We start from the raw sequence: 17,779 nt of genomic DNA, 5'->3' as shown, positions 1-17,779 counted from the left end.
TTATGATTGCCTAAGAAAGACAATTAGATGGTATAAAAAAGTGGCACTTCATCTTAATTTAAATTAGGTTCTCTGGATTTTTAAGTTAAAATCTTGAATGTAATATTTTCTGAAACCTGTTTGTGAAAATAGACCTCCGTTATGTATCGGCGAATGTTTCAGAATGTATCATTCAGCAGAATAGATTTACACTTAAATTTTCATGAAAAAAAATTAAATTAATATTGATGTTTTATTTTTATCTGTTTTAAGCTATTTCTGTCTTTATCCGCATTTAAATTAGGTTCTCTGGATTTTTAAACTAAAATCTTGAATGTAATATTTTCTGAAACCAAATGTGAAGCCAAGAGAAAAAAAAAAAAAAAGAACAGACAAAGCCAGTCATGCACAAATATTATTTGAAATAAGTTAGTATAACTACGAGTATTCTTGTAGTTGGCAAATAAATGACGCCAACTTACTACGAGTATACTCGTAGTTGGCACTTTTTTCGCTTTTCAACTTCAGTGGACAATTTCAAACATAGAGTTTTGATTAAATTCTTTCAAAAAAAGCAATTTAAAATTATTTATTTTTTTTATTTATTAAATGCAATATAAAGTTCTTTTTTTTTATTTATTTATTATTTACTAAACTTTTACGCTAAATATTCTAAAATAGTTCTATTTAAAGCTGTAATTCTTTTGCTAAATCCACATCTGCTAAACCTTAATTACTGGTGAATCCCTAAGCTAGGTCATATAGCAAAGTGTTAACAACAATTTCCGGTTTCAAAAATCTTGTTGATTGTTTTGATGCTCCTATAGAAATTTGATTATCTTTGTTAATGAAAAGTTGTGTTACTTTAATACAAATTTATAACATGGATTAAAATGATCAAAAATTGTTTTATTGATAAGTTATTCATTTTAAAATCAAAGGAACAATAAATGCAGAGTTGATTTTTGATTGAACTTAAAATTAAAATATAAGATTAGCAAAAAAGGATTAGAAAAAGTTAAAATCAGAAAGTTCATTCATTTTATCTCTAACTCGGACAATAATCGACATTTTTAAAGATATGATAAAGTTTAAAATTGACTTCATAGATGCCGAAGAAAAAAAAAAGAATAAGAGCAAAAGTTAATTAAAAAGCGGAAACAGTACAAAAAAGAGCCGCTTGCATGCAGCTGAAAAACCCTAACTTAAAAACAAATCTTTCGACAGCAACAAAGAGTCACTCGGAGATAAGTCAATATTAAAAAGAACATTGACACTAGGCCAAAACTAAGAGGATCGGGCTAGAATAACACGGAGATAAGTCAATGTCAAAACGAATATTGACACTAGGCTAGAACCAGGAGAATCAGGGAAGAAATACATTGAAATAAGTTAATATTAAAACGAAAATTAACACTAGGCTAGAGCTAAGAGAATCATGATAGAATCACACGGATATAAGTCAACATTCAAACGAATATTGACACTAGGTCAGAACTAAGGGTCTGCGTATCGTTATCGGTATATCGGTATGAACCGATATTTTGAACCAATAACGATAAGAAATGATAACGATATCAAACGATATGAATTTGTCTATGAAACGATAACTTATCGTTTGAACCGATAACCAAACGATAACTTATCGGTTGAAACGATATTATCGGCTTTTTTTATCGGTTTATCGGAATACATAAAAGTAACGAGAATACCGATATTTATCGGTATAATAACGATAACTAAACCGATATTATCGTTTCATAGACAAACTCATATCGTTTGATATCGTTATCGTTTCATATTGTTATCGGTTCAAAATAATAACGATACGCAGACCCTTTGTCAGAACAAAGAGAATTAGGCTAGAAATACACTGAACAAGAACTTGATCCGATTTAAAATGTCAATATTAAAACTAATATTGACGCTAGGTTAAAGCTCAGAGAGTAAGGCTAGAAATATCCTTAAGAGAATCTTAATCTAATCCGAAATCCGAAATTTGAATTTTAAAACGAGTATTGCCACATAATTAGAACTAAGAACTTTAGGCTAGAATTGCACTTGCAATAACTTATTACAAGTCGAAATGTCAATACTAAAGCGAATATGGACTTAATTCTAGAACATAGAATAAGGCTAAAAATACTTTTAGGAGAATCTTAATTTAATCAGAAATTGGATCAGAGTCTTTCATTTTAAAAGAAATGATACTATTAGGGATAACTGATGACTCTGAAGTATTAGGAAATATTGATCGAGGAAGGGCTGTTTAGCGATCTTGTGCTTGTGCGGGATTGGGACATAGAATCTTTTTCATCTGCGTGAGTCTTTAATTTCTTCATTTGCGTGAGTCTTTTGTTTACTCTGGACATCTGTCCAAAAACATTTTTACTAATCCCAATCTTAGGGCTCATGCTATTTCTTCCCTGAGGCGTTCACTGCTCAGTCTTGACCAAGCAACGCAAAACTATTTCTAAATAAGAGAAAAGGACAAAGTAGAACCGCTTGGATGCAGCTGAAAAACCCTAACCCAAAAACAAATCCTTCGACAGTAACAAAGCATCAACGGATAAAAGCTTTAACACTTTTCATAGTTAACTTAATTACAAATTAAGAGTATTTATAAAAAGTCCTGAATAAGTTAAGTCTTACGTCATGAATCTTCAGAACCTTTTAGAGACGTATTCATTTATAATCTTTTTTTCAATCTTTTTTAAAAACAATTTACATCAGAAGGCAACCATTTACATAAGAAAACATCCATCGAGACACCTAGCCATTCATCCACCAACAAAAACCCCACACAGATACTTAAACACTATCGAGCTTAAAATAGTTTCTCCTGTATGTATGCAACTACAAAGATGAATACATGTGCCTGCATTATTATTATCATTGTTATTATTAATACTATTATTATTATTATTATTATTATTATTATTATTATTATTATTATTATTATTATTTTTAATACTATTATTATTATTATTATTATTACTATTATTATTATTATTGTTTTTATTATTATTATTATTATTATTGCTATTACTATTAATATTATTAATATTATTAAATAAGAGAAAAGTTGGAAAATAATAATAATAATAATAATAATAATAATAATAATAATAATAATAATTATTATTATTATTATTAAAAGAGAATTGTTCTTATTAATCGCTTCAAATTAGTCTTTACTATCAAATGACGCAAGCATGTATTTGTTCATATGTCTACACTTAATATATATATATATATATATATATATATATATATATATATATATATATATATATATATATATATATATATATATATATATAACACAACTGATTGTGTATTTTCAATACACAATCAGTTGTGCTCTGACAGTCATTTGAAGAGGTTGTCTAGCAGGCTGCGTAGGAGGTTGGTGTTCCTCAACTATCGTGTTATACATCTTTTTGGTAGATACAGTGGTGTGCAAAATAATAGGTAATAATAAGGATAATGCGTTTATTACATCATATTTATGAATATGCTTGACATAAATGCGGGAATCCCACATATATTTCTAACCTCACTTTCTTATGTATATTGTGTTGTTTGCTGGTGGTGTATAAACAAGTTTGTGCGTGTATTTGTTTGATTTTTCATGAACACTTTAATTTAAGGTGTGCAAAATAATAAGTAATGTATATTTAAAATTAAATTATTTACAATAATAATTTAATTTATTTAGTTAAAAGATGAATTTTGTTAACAGTTACTATTAAATTTTTTGAATTAAAATGAAAATATTTATTTTTTTAGAAGAAATAAAAAATAAAAGGATAAAAAATAAAATAAAAATGGGACGTAACGTACATTGTTCGGAAGATAAAAGAAAATTAATCAAAATGTTACGAAACCAGGGTAAAACTTTGAAAGAAATTTCAAATTTAATGGACTGTTCAATTAATATGGTATGCAATGCAACTAAAAAAAAAACAAACACCTGAAACACGTGGTCGAAAGAGGAAAACATCTAGAAGAGATGACAAAAACATTGTTCTTTATTCCAAAAGAAATCCTTTTGCAACGTCAATAGAAGTAAAAAGTCTCCTCTCATCTTTTTTACTCTGTTGCAATGATTAACTGTTTGGATAAGCACATTACTTTTCAAACTCGGTGGATTTAACGCAATATGCAATATTAAAAACTGTTTTCTTAAAATCAGTTTCTTTTCTTAGACAATCAGATTCTGAGTTACTGCGGAGTACTTTTTTGTATTTCAAGTTAGCAGTAAAATGCATATTTGAGTGAAACAAGTACAGCGTTAGAAGTTTAAAAATTAGAAGTGAAGCAATAATCAATATTATCGCTGTTTTTAAATTTTTGAAAAACCAACCCATCTTGAAATCCAATTAGTTGTTGTGTCTTGCTCAACCGAGCTAAATTCCTTGTTTATAAATTTCAGTCACCCTACATCTTTTAATAAACTTATTGAAAGGTTTTCAATCTTTAGCTTACAACCAAATGTTGCTAAAGATTGTGACAAACAACAATTAAAAGTAAGAATTAATAATCTTTTATTTGATCTAAAAAGTATAAGATTACATTTTATTACTAATATCATGTCACTTTTGCCGACAGCCGATATCATTTTACTTCAAACGATTTTACTCTTTTCATCCTTTTATTTTTTTTTTTGCAATTAAAAGCAGTCCGCTTTTATTGTCTATTCTTATCATTTTATCATTTTAATGCGTAATAAGGTTTAAAGAATCAGTTATCATATGCATTCCTGCATTCCAATTGTGATAACAATTATTAAAGCTTTGGAAACAGCCTCCAACAACGTCAGTGTTCAGGAGTTGAAAATTGTTTTGAAAAATGCAAAGGAAAGACACTTTTCAGCAATTGAAGAAACAGAAGATTATTCAGTTTCCACTCTACTAGATCCATGATGCAAATGGTATATTTTCAGATTTGAAGCTGCTTTGAAAAATACTAAACACATTGTCATGACCCAAAAGAACAACTTTGAACTTCTTGAAGATAAATTGGCTCATGCAATTCAAATCTGGTGACAATGAAAAAAACCCATCTCTTTTGCATATTATGTAAAAAGCGCAAATAAGATAAAGGAAAATAAAAAATAAGATAAAGAAACGTAAAGTTTACCACCAATAATTTCTTCCAATTCCGTTTTTTAGGAAGTATCAAGAAAACCTGTTTAAAATACTACTAATAATAATAATATATATAATAATTTTATTTTCAGATTTGAAGCTGCTTTGAAAAATACTAAACACGTAATAATAATAATGATAATAATAATAATAATAATAATAATAATAATAATAATAATAATAATAATAATAATAATAATAATAATAATAATAATATTAATAATAATATTAATAATAATAATAATAATAATAATAATAATAATAATAATAATAATAATAATTATTATTATTATTATTATTTGAAATATTATCATTATTATTATTATTATTATTATTATCATTATTATTATTATTATTATTTGAAATATTATTATTATTATTATTATTATTATTATTATTATTATTATTATTATTATTATTATTATTATTATTATTATTATTTGAAATATTATTATTATTATTATTATTATTATTATTATTATTATTATTATTATTATTATTATTATTATTATTATTATTATTATTATTATTATTATTTGAAATATTATTATTATTATTATTATTATTATTATTATTATTATTATTATTATTATTATTATTATTATTATTATTATTATTATTATAACAATTATAATAATAGTTAATTTAAAAATATAATTTTATTGATTTTAATAACAATGTATCACCAATTTACCTGCATTAAACTCTTTTTTTTTCTGGTTAAGAGCAGGAGCATTTCGCAAAACATCAGTTAAAGATTTTTCTAGATCTTTTATTGATTCAACATTGTATTCACAGGAATCTGTCAAAACAAAAAAATTTTAAAATATTCAACATAATTTACTTTGGTATTGATAAAGAAAGGTGATGGAGACAAAAATACTACTATGGCACAAAAATGAGCTGAAGAATACATTTTTAATTCAGAGAGCAGTTATATACACATTAAAACTATACTTCGTAGAACACTCCAGATATTTACTAGGTTTTCGAGACTTGTTTTTCCCAATAGCCTTTTCGATTTAATTTAGACTGTAGCTGATTGGAAAATAACCTGACAGATATTTTTACAATAAACTGACATATACATTTGAATATGGTAATGAAATGACATATTTGAATACATTAAATAAACTATTTAAATGAACTATAATTCATAAAGTTTTATAATCATTAAATTTAAACCCCGAACAAAATTACTTTTGCATGTAGGTACTAGTTTAAATACCTACAGTAAATTACTCAATTAAATACCTAACAATTACTCAAAACTTTATTACTTTCAAGTTACAAGTAATTGTTAGTCAAATAGTCAAAATTATTCGTTTTTTTTGCTGCTATTTCATTAAACTTCTGATTAACTGAAATTAAATTAGAACTATCATTTACCATTTCATGATCATAAAAACATGCTCTCTTGGCTTTCTGCCACCAACTACTTTCAAACTATCAAGCTGAAACTAACATAATAAAAACTAATATATTCAATTTATTTTTCTATACAACATAGAGTTAATCCTGAGCCACCTTCAAACAACCCAAATAAAAACAAGATAATTAGATCATACCAATTTATTATATTTTGATTCGCCATTAAGTTTATTATTAAGTGCTACCAATTGGTCAACTGATTCTAGCAACTTCACTCCAGTTGCATGAAACCTTACTTCTACAAGTTTCTTTAAAATAAATTTTATTTCAGCCAGCTCTTTGAGAATAAGATGTTGCACATCTATAAATAATTGTGTATATGTGAAAAAAAGGTCATTAGTTACCTCAAATTTATTATTTAGGTCATGAAACCAAATAGCAAAAAAATCGTATTACTAGTTTATTAATTGATCCTAATATCCATACAGCTGTGCGCTGATTTTTTTTTTTTTTTGGTTTAAAAAAAAAGGTCTTCAAAATATAAGCTCAAACTCTTTTTACATGTGTCTCTTAATAACTTCTAGATACATCACTGACCACCAACATTATACAAATGCAAAAGAGAGGAATGAATAAAAACAAACCGAAAAAGAACATATCTTTGTTATTTTATTCACTCCCAGTAGTTGGCTGAATATTTTTGAAAGCTTACTTTTTATATCAGCATAACTTCTTGCATAGAATCAGACAGTAATAAAAATAATAAAAACAGTCTGGACTGTAAATAAACTACTTTGCAATATTTCTTTTCATTTGTTTTCTTTCTTTTTTTTTCTTTTCTATTTTACATTAAAGTTCATAAAAAGTTTCAATGAATTCATTAAAAACAAAGTCTTAATGTTTTTATTATTTTTAATTGCCAGCATTTATTTCCAAGTTAACTTTGAGATTTTACCCTCACAAAATAAGCAGATGAAGGAGATTTGTAAAAAGGTTGTATGTGGCTTAATATTTATGAAACTGAAAAAAAATAGATTATGTTTTTTCGTCAACAAAAATATTAATGCTCTTATCAAAGGCTCTAAAATATCATAAGAAGTTAATAAAGTATCATAAGAAGTTATGTATTTACAAAAAAACTTAATACATGCAAATTATCAGTTAAAAAGGCTAAAATGAAAATAAAAATTCAGGTGCTACAGAAAATCTTACTTTGACAGATAAACTAAAAAGTCACATAATATTCTGCTTTATGACATACCATTATTGATAACTTCCACTTACTTTTCTTAGGGCTTGGGTCAAGAGCAATTCTTGATCTTTCCTCCTGTAAAACGTTTGGCTATCAAAGAGATTTGTTTAACTATTTATACTATACTTAAACCTGGTCAAATGCTAGAACTACTCACAACTAATCTTGAAGATCTTTGCTTTGTTTTATTGTGCTCAACAATAAAATGAGATGGAGAAACTGCCTCTTCTGTCTCTGAATCTGTTAACAACTCTATTCAAAAGAGATAATAATTATTAGTGAAGTAAGACAAAGAATCACACAACAAGCAATTTAACATTTAACTTTGCTTTTTATAACAAATTGATCAATCACAAGTATATTCAACACAATAAAATTTTGTCAATAATATCAATTTGAGAAGTTTTTCAAATTATGTGAACCCAATTTAACAACATAAAATAAAGTATAAGACCCAAATAAAAAAAGCATTTTATTAAGATGTAAAGAGAGCTATAAAATAAACAAGAACTCAAAACATGAACAAATATTTCAGTGAATAATCCATTCAAACAAAGTCTTATTATAATTACCTAGGTTTTGTGTTAAACTTTTAGCATTGGACTTATTCATAGGCAGTGGAGGTTCTGGCAGTGTTGTAAGGAACAATTTTTTATCCTTTTTTTTTAATGATTTCTTCAACATAAGTGTCATCTAATGTAGAAAAGTTGTAAACCTCACAACAGGAAAAAGAATCTAATTAGAAAACACTTTGTTACAAAAGTAATTAAGTCACCTTACATGTAATAAAAAAGAAATAATGTTAGAAGACATTAGAAGAGTTTTACTGGCAAATACAACAAGAAAATATTTTTGTTCTCAATTTTTCTTAATCTTTCTCAACGAAAAGTATTTTTATAACCAAATCTCTTCCCCACTTTGTTTGTCATATATACATAAGACACTAATGTATATATGATGTGAAATCAAATAAAAAGCTTATGTAAATATAAAGTATAAAAGTTATAAAAGCTGAAATATAAAATTAAACAAACCTTAAAATAGCTATTTTCAGATGCTTCAACAATGGATAGATAATAAAAATGCTCTTTTTATACCAGCCAAAAATAAAGAAGTCAGACACATTTAAAAAACAATGACAATGCAAAAACAAAAGTATCAAAATACTAAGAGTATAAACCTTTTCTTAGACAAATGGCTCATTTAAATGAATGCTCTTTTTATACCAGCCGAAAATAAAAAAAAAAAAACTCTTCACAATTGTTAGAGTACTGCAATAAAACAAATGAATAGTGATACCTAGAAATATTTTAACCATTAATAGTCAATAGGATTTTTTTAATCATAGTTTTATTATTATTTTTATTATTATTATTATTATAATCACCGTCACCACCACCACCACCACCACCACCACCATCATCATCATCATCATCATCATCATCATCATCATCATCATCATCATCATCATCATCATCATCATCATCATCATCATCATCATCATCATCATCATCATCATCATCATCATCATCATCATCATCATCATCATCATCATCATCATCATCATCATCATCATCATCATCATCATCATCATCATCATCATCATCATCATCATCATCATCATCATCATCATCATCATCATCATCATCATCATCATCATCATCATCATCATCATCATCATCATCATCATCATCATCATCATCATCATCATCATCATCATCATCATCATCATCATCATCATCATCATCATCATCATCATCATCATCATCATCAGTATGTGTAAACTTGTTCGGTAATGCAACCTTGCGCTTTCATTCCAATTTAACGGCGCGTTGCAGTACCGAAGTTTTAATGTTTTGTTACATTTTATAGGAAAAGTTAGGGTGATGGTTAAACTTTTGTTCTGATATGATTTTAAACATTAATAGGAGTCAATCACCCCTAAAAAAGTAGTGATCAGCAAAGTAGTGATCAGCTTTATCATATAACCCCAAAAACATAATTTATCATGAATTTTTTTTTTTCTCAAACCGTCTATAACTTGTTACTAATTATACTTGAGTTATAACTTTCTTGAAAAAACTAAAAAAACCACAAATTTTATTTTGTAAAAATGTAATAATGGAAATGGGTGTTGGATTCCTTTACATTTGGTATGAAAGATAATAGAATAGTTTACCGTCAACAAGGAATACAATTTTAACAGTAAAATGGATATATTGAAAAGTTGCATTACCGAGAACACAAAGGTTGCAATACCGAACTCTAATAAAAACTATGATTTTTTGTTTATTTTATGTCAAAATTTTAGAAAAAACGCCAATCCTAGTAATAATCTAATTATATTTCTTTTGGAAAAATAGTTATTTTAAAAATATCAAAAGTTTAGAGTTTCAACAATAAGAAAAAAATGCGAAAAATTGAGTTGGCGTTGGATTATGACCTATTTAAAATTCGAGGGACTTATTTTTTGGATCTGATAAGGATGTTTAAAACAGGTTCGGCCCTAGTAGCAATTCTTTTAGGTATTTAAAAGCCTCAGCTCATGCGTATGTGCACATTACGCAACCAGTAAATTAGAAACAGAAAGTGAACAGCTAGTGTTTTTCTATAGAGAGGTGTGGAATGGTGTCCAAAAATTGATTGAAAACAGAAATTTTATCACAACGCCAAAAGGTAATATTTACAGGCCTAATTAGATTCCTAAAATTTAGGTCAAATAAATCTGAAGAACCTTGTAAACTGAATATATTTTATTTAAGATTCTGAAGATACTCGTTCCTACAGCCGCCCCTCTACCTATATCTCAGCTATACTTATTTAAATGAGCATTTTAGTTTTGTATCGGATACATTTGTAATTTTATATACAACACGTAAGGTAACAGTCTTTATAAACCGCCTCAAAAAGAGGATGACGTGCCCGGTTAAGCAGAGATTTGATCTCAAGCATCGCACTACGTCATAAGTCAACGTCAAATGTATTATAAATATCATTTTAGTATTATTTATTTCAGCTATAACAGGCAAGAAACTTTAACTATTAAATAAGTTTCTATAGAGAAAATATATTGTGGTGGCGTATGATTGTTTAGAATATCTTATTTATATCAGATTTATATACGCTTCAGTTTTAGGTAATTTAAATTATTAGATTAAGCCACACTTGACTGGATTTCGGGATAATATCATGAAAAATAATTTTTGCAAAATAAACGTACCCAGAAATGGATTGCTCATAATTTAATTAAGTATACATTATTGAAAAAAATGTAACCCTTACACCTCTTGTTTTAGTTTATTGAAAAATAAATGATCCATCCCTCATTATAATGGGATTTTCGGTACTTACGAAATGTCATGTTTTAAATTAAGAACTTTAAATGGGTAAATCTAAAATCTATTAACGTTTTAAAGTAATAGTTTTAAGTTTACATCAAAAGCAATTTTTAAAAGATTTATGTGAACTAACATCACAAAAATGAAATATACAAAATTAACAGAAGTAAAAACATATTTCTCATTTGATTAAAAAAAAAAATTATGAGAGGTTTAACATATTATATGAGAGATCATAACGATTTATTGATTAAAAACAAAAACTTGAAAATTATATATATATATATATATATATATATATAAAATATCTAATACAGTTTTCTGTAGAAAAACTTCATTTTTTTATAACGTACTTTTGCAACAATCTGCTCAGTAGTAAAATCTTTAAATAACTCTTTAGCTTCTTTATTTTGATTAATAATACTTTTCACATTTGATGTAACAACACTCTGGTGGCCAGATATTGTAGTGGAAAATAATATTTTTAATTGTTCTGAATTGATTGAAAACTTTAAACACTGTGGCTCTTCATTTTCATTTAGTTATACAATGAATCTTTTTTTAGTTATACTTACTGTTATACAATGAATTTTCGAATTCTTAAAAGATATTTGAACCAAGCTACTATTACATTACAAGTATACTTCAAATTTATTATTAGATGATGCACTAAAGAGCACAAACTTAAAATTTACTTTTATAGAATTTTATGTTTTAGCCAAAGCATTAAATAGTTAGTGTTGTTGGTCCTCACTTAACAAATCAATCAGTTCTTGATCACATAAATTTTCTTGTAGATAAAACAAGTTTTAAAAAACCATTTACATTTTAGCGCATTTATCTTTGACTAATTTATCTTTGATTAAAATCTTAAAAACTTTCAAAAATATGCAACTTAACCTACTTTTACTTTGTCTTCCTGCAATAAATAAATCATGTCTGTAACTGTACACCTAAAAGTCAATGCATTGACATATTGTTTTTCAAATTTATTTCTAATTATATTTATTTTTAATGTGATCATCCAAGCTTCTACTACCTTTAGTTTTCTATATTTATCATATATATATACATATATTACGCAGACACACGCGCACACACACACACACACACACACACACACAAATATACACATCATTTCTTTTACAGGTGAGTTGCCTTTTTATAACTAAAAAGCTTCACCTGCCCTGAGTATAAATTATATAACAGAACAGACTTGTTATATCAACATATTTAAAAAATTAAACCTAAACATCCAATTAGTATTGCCAATCCTGACCAGAAAATATTGATCTAAGTAAGAGAGAAGAAGCAATTTCCTCTACTTTTTCTTTTGTCATTTTTTGGATTCCTAAAACAAAATATTCTATTTTTGAATTATTAATTACTTTAACTTTAAGAGTAATAAAATTAAAACCCTTTAATGTTTAATAATTTGGGTGCTATAGTGAAAGCTAAATAATTTGTGTGCTGTAGTGATTCTTCCCTCTAATAACTTGTGCCTAGTCGAGAAAAAGGTTTTTTGGTTGAGATATCCAAAAAGTGAGTTTAATTTCTTATCTTTTCAAGTTTTTTTCTTTTTAATTGGTTACTACATTATTCTTCTTAATTATTTACCAAAATTAATAACCCTGTGGATAATTAGCAAGCGTTTTTACATAACTAATTAGTGTTATCTTTCTAAAAGTATAAAACAAACTTAGTTGCTAAAAAAGCTTTTAATAGTTTAAAACTTATTTTTATATACTTATCATATAATTATCAACTTATATATCTACCATAAGTAAATTGTAATAAACTTTGAAAAAACTTTTATAAAAATGTTACTTATAAACAATTAAAAATTTACCTCTACCAACTAAATTATCTTTTTTTGTTGGGGAAATTTTGCAGCAACCTAAATAATGAAATAATGAAATTCTATAAATTAATTCTATATCTATATTGAAACTCTTACAAAAATTTAAAGGAATCTAGGAGAGACTAGGTAGACTATAGACACAGGGAGACCATGGACACTTTTAAATCTGCCATCCTATTGACACTAGAACAATATTGTCTATGGTTGATATGTTGGACCTGTGACTATAGTTTTAAAACATTCAGTTCCTAATTACATTACCTGCCATAGTTTGGGCTCTTTTCTTTAGAAGGAAAAATTCATTTAATTTTTTTCAATACACTCCACTGGGGTAGACTGTTCAAAGCTGATACTTAATTAAACACTCAACAATGTTCCATGGTCTCACAAAAAAAACAAAAAGACATTTAGCTATTGAATATTTGGGTAGAAAATGTATAAAGTATCCATAAAAATGGGAGGAATAGAAGTCTACAGGACCTGATTGGTTCTCATCATTAATGAAACCTCATTAACCTGTTGATTCAGTCACCTGAAGTTACAAGTCTCACTTGAATGACCAAAAAATTTCTTCTAATGATAGTACAAACAACCTTGACGATGATGAGTTTGAAGACAGCAATACTGATGTGGCTGAATAAAGATTTATAATTGTTAAGGTTTATGGATGCGTATAGCTATCAGACTGTAACTATGTAGCAAAATTTGTTTAAAAAAGGGCAATAATTATTAAATCAGGTCAGTTTCATTTAAAATTATCTGAAGTCTAAACGGTCTCCCCTATAATATAAATTTCTTGTAATTTAAATTTTATTCTTACAATTTTATCTTATGATATAGATTTTTGCATATGAATACATCAATGTCTTTACAAAAATATTACTATGTAATAAGTTTAAGTAATATGCAATAAATTTCTTGCATATTATTGATGATTAAGCATTGCATTTTTGGAGCTACAGCTAGTTCAAAAAATTTGAATATTGTATGAAATAACTTCTAAAATTTATAGATTTATGCAATTGAATGAATTTAGCTTTTTCTTTGAAAAATGCTTAAGGTTAGAGCAAGTATTTAAGATTGGATATGATTGAATAGTGTCATGTTGTATTTTTAACACAAAATGTGTTTATGTTGAAAGTATTAGAGCTCAAGTAAGGGAAAAAAAACATTAGAAACATCAACAACTTAATACCTGCACATACATTACAGATAACGTAGCTATCCCCAATTATTCCTCCTTGGCATTTGATGTCAATTATTTTTTTACATAGGCACATGTGGTTCCAGATAAGAAAGCGTCCCCCAAGCATACTTGTCATTTAACCATTTTAAAAATAGTATTTATATTTGACTAAACATTTTGAAACTTTCAATTCAATTAATTACTAACCTTTTTTGTGTTAGTAACTTAAACATGCGTTACTAATCAACATTGCAAATCATTACTAACACTTAAATCAATATTGTTTGAACATCGCATCTTATATGTTTACAATTAAACAACATCTATTTGAAATATAGCCTAAGTTATATTTTTTCAATAGCCTTTTTACAAAACTAAATTTCTGATAACAATAAACTTTTCAAAGCTTTTTAAAACAAATTTCCATCGAGTTCTCGAGAAAATTTAATGGCGGAACTCAAACATATTTAAACCGGTACCGATTACAACTTTAGCGGGTTGCAAAAACGAATTTTCATCCTTTTTGGTTGCAAAAACGAATGATGAGGTTGCAAAAACGAAGCCTAAGTTGCAAAAACGAACGCGTAAGTTGCAATACCGAAAAATAATCCACATAAACGAAAAAAGAGGTTGCAATACCGAATTTAACTATGGTCATCATCATCATCATCATCATCATCATCATCATCATCATCATCATCATCATCATCATCATCATCATCATCATCATCATCATCATCATCATCATCATCATCATCATCATCATCATCATCATCATCATCATCATCATCATCATCATCATCATCATCATCATCATCATCATCATCATCATCATCATCATCATCATCATCATCATCATCATCATCATCATCATCATCATCATCATCATCATCATCATCATCATCATCATCATCATCATCATCATCATCATCATCATCATCATCATCATCATCATCATCATCATCATCATCATCATCATCATCATCATCATCATCATCATCATCATCATCATCATCATCATCATCATCATCATCATCATCATCATCATCATCATCATCATCATCATCATCATCATCATCATCATCATCATCATCATCATCATCATCATCATCATCATCATCATCATCATCATCATCATCATCATCATCATCATCATCATCATCATCATCATCATCATCATCATCATCATCATCATCATCATCATCATCATCATCATCATCATCATCATCATCATCATCATCATCATCATCATCATCATCATCATCATCATCATCATCATCATCATCATCATCATCATCATCATCATCATCATCATCATCATCATCATCATCATCATCATCATCATCATCATCATCATCATCATCATCATCATCATCATATTTTTATTGTTTTTCATTTTAAAAAAAGTTAAAGACTTATTATTTATTGGTTAGTTTTTATTTCAACCCAAAGTCTTTAAAAACCAAAAGAATCATTAAAATAATTGTCATCTTTTTTCATGTGAAATTTATTTAACTTGAATATGTTACTTGCAGATTCTTTTATTGTACAAGTCTTACATGCATACATACATACATACATACATACATACATACATACATACATACATACATACATACATACATACATACATACATACATACATATACAACTACATTTACCTCTTAAGTTTAAGTAATAAGGGAAAGAGGGCATAACCAGTTTTATATGGCAAAATCAAAACTTTACGAATCAAATCTGCTGTTGACACAATCTTCTCATTTTTTTTTATTTTTACCAGAGATAAACGCAATGCCCAAAACTTTTGAATCCACTGGTTTGTCATACAAACTTTGCATGTTTTTTAAGTTAAGTACTGTACACTTAAATGTTTTCTCATCGACCATTTCTTTTATAAGACAAATTTTTTTGTTTTTTATCAAAAACAACTGTCTAGTGGTTGTGTTGAATACTTATAATTATTCTGTTTGTAAATATTGTTTGGATGAGATAACTCAAACTCCTGTTTTCTACGTGCAACTTAAGCAACTAAGTTTCTTGAATTTTTTATTGACTGTTTTAAGTGTTGCAAATTGTTTTCAAATTTGAAAGCTGATATGCTATTTAAAGAACACTGCATATTAACTGCATCTTCATGCAAATGAGTTAAACTGTGAACATTGTACACCAAAAATGCGCGTGTATAAAAATTAGATAATTGTTATGCAAAAAAACTTAACAATTTAGAAGCAAAATCAAGAAATGTGTTTCTAATTTGATTATCTGTTTGCAATAAAATAGACACGGCAACATGAAGACAAAAAATGCACAAACATGTCTAACGAGATTGACGTGCAAATTCAGATGGCAACGTTCCATAATATGAGGCTATTGTACTAGATAGCTCCTCCCTCAAGCAATAAGAAAGTCTACACTCTACTGGACCTGAAGTTAGAAAAAGAAAAAATTCTTTTTGTTACACCAAGACAGACTACATGCATATGGTCTAGGATGAACGTTGAAACAATTGGAATATCCAAACCAAACAAGGGAGAAAGCTTTTTTTGATGTTCAGGGTATCCAAAGTTCCTGAATGTTCTTTCATCACGCAAGGCATGCAATTCTTCACTATCAAACACAATCTGTTGAGAATAACATGTCCCAACAATTGTACATCTCTCACAGCCATATTTTGAAATGTGACCAACAACACATTTTATAAAAGAATGTGCTGGAGCATCACATATAAATGATGATATATTAAAAGTATAATTTTTAACATTATTTGAAAAACCATCAGCTAAAAGTTCTTTTGCTTCTTCAATAAAATCAGCTAAAAAAAAATCTACTGGTTCTGGTTTACCTTCACCACCATACAAAGCAATCATGAATACATCGTTTTTCCAGCACAATCTCAGTATTGGCCACAATTGGAAATTAGAAGACTTAAATATAGGTAAGCCATCAATACTAGATGTCATTGATATACTTTCAGCATTAAACATCAATTTCCTTTGCATTGATTTAACTATTTCATTTTTAAGTCCAAAATAAATGTATTTTCCTCTGCATAGATTGCCTGTTTCAATGTTTTGTGGTGTTTTCAGAAGGGTTCTAGCATCACAAGGAACTTTGAGGCCATTTTCCCTTAAAATACAAAGTAACTTATTCACACATGCACGAGGTACCCTGAATTCTGAAAAACATGCAGACAAACTTTTATTCAATGTTGAGTTATGATCACACTCATTAAGCTCTTGGTTATCAGAGTATTCATTGTCAGAAAACAAATACTCAATATGGTCAGAATATTCCTCAAACGTCCTTTCATTATCATAAGATGAACTACTATTTCCTCCTAAGATTCTAACATTAAGTATACGGTCTAAAGATACAGATTCCAGTAATTTTTTGTATTCCTTTTGAATATATCTAAGACATCGTTGTTGGTATGAACTTTTTGTAAAGGGAATAATTTTATTTAAATAAAAATGTTCTTAGTTCACCAGTCAAACTTCTAAAAACTCCTTCCTCTCACTGTTGTTTTTAACTATTTTTCTCAATGGAAACGTTACGTACACAGCCAACCACTAAAGTATTTTTTAGCGTTATTAAAAACACCATATATTTCTATAAAAATACACATTTATATTAAAATTA

The 17,779-nt window shown here is 27.3% G+C and overlaps 1 protein-coding gene and 1 long non-coding RNA gene across 6 annotated transcripts; both read right to left on the bottom strand.

The window, feature by feature from the left end:
• Positions 1 to 1,772: 1,772 nt before the first annotated feature.
• On the bottom strand, positions 1,773 to 9,113 carry LOC149876952 (uncharacterized). 3 transcript variants are annotated; one of them, XM_090074718.1, is made up of 6 exons: positions 8,790 to 9,113; positions 8,328 to 8,448; positions 7,913 to 8,007; positions 7,788 to 7,830; positions 5,827 to 5,934; positions 1,773 to 2,452 (listed from the first exon to the last, which is right to left on the bottom strand). In XM_090074718.1, the coding sequence occupies exons 2-6, from the start codon at positions 8,446 to 8,448 to the stop codon at positions 2,415 to 2,417; spliced, it is 405 nt and encodes a 134-aa protein (XP_089930844.1). In that variant the 5' UTR covers positions 8,790 to 9,113; the 3' UTR covers positions 1,773 to 2,414. The 3 variants fall into 3 exon arrangements, 2 of the variants coding, with proteins under 2 accessions (XP_089930844.1, XP_089930843.1); XM_090074717.1 differs by lacking the exon at positions 1,773 to 2,452 and adding an exon at positions 3,373 to 5,023; XR_016448412.1 differs by lacking the exon at positions 1,773 to 2,452 and adding an exon at positions 6,522 to 6,864.
• Positions 9,114 to 11,497: 2,384 nt separating this feature from the next.
• LOC149876951 (uncharacterized) lies at positions 11,498 to 14,888 on the bottom strand. Of its 3 annotated transcripts, XR_016448444.1 has the most exons (4): positions 14,150 to 14,888; positions 12,943 to 12,990; positions 12,341 to 12,444; positions 11,498 to 12,046 (listed from the first exon to the last, which is right to left on the bottom strand). It is a non-coding gene; the product is annotated as an uncharacterized LOC149876951 (long non-coding RNA). The 3 variants fall into 3 exon arrangements; XR_016448445.1 differs by having other exon boundaries at positions 12,341 to 13,587; XR_016448443.1 differs by having other exon boundaries at positions 11,498 to 12,444.
• Between the last annotated feature and the right edge of the window lie 2,891 nt (positions 14,889 to 17,779).

Source organism: Hydra viridissima, unplaced genomic scaffold, assembly GCF_058129835.1.
Source record: "Hydra viridissima isolate aposymbiotic clone 2 unplaced genomic scaffold, HvirCarnegie_v1 scaffold_17, whole genome shotgun sequence".
Lineage (NCBI taxonomy): Eukaryota > Metazoa > Cnidaria > Hydrozoa > Anthoathecata > Hydridae > Hydra > Hydra viridissima.
The sequence above is the reverse complement of the archived record's forward strand: the minus strand, read 5'-3'. Positions and strand labels throughout refer to the sequence as shown.

Excerpts from the sequence above, each read along its gene's own strand:
- LOC149876952 (XM_090074717.1), bottom strand. The coding sequence starts at position 8,448 with ATGACACTTATGTTGAAGAAATCATTAAAAAAAAAGGATAAAAAATTG. Across the intron at positions 8,008-8,327 it reads AAGTTTAACACAAAACCTAG|AGTTGTTAACAGATTCAGAG; the intron begins GTAATTATAATA and ends TCTTTTGAATAG. Across the intron at positions 7,831-7,912 it reads AAAGATCTTCAAGATTAGTT|GAGGAAAGATCAAGAATTGC; the intron begins GTGAGTAGTTCT and ends AACGTTTTACAG.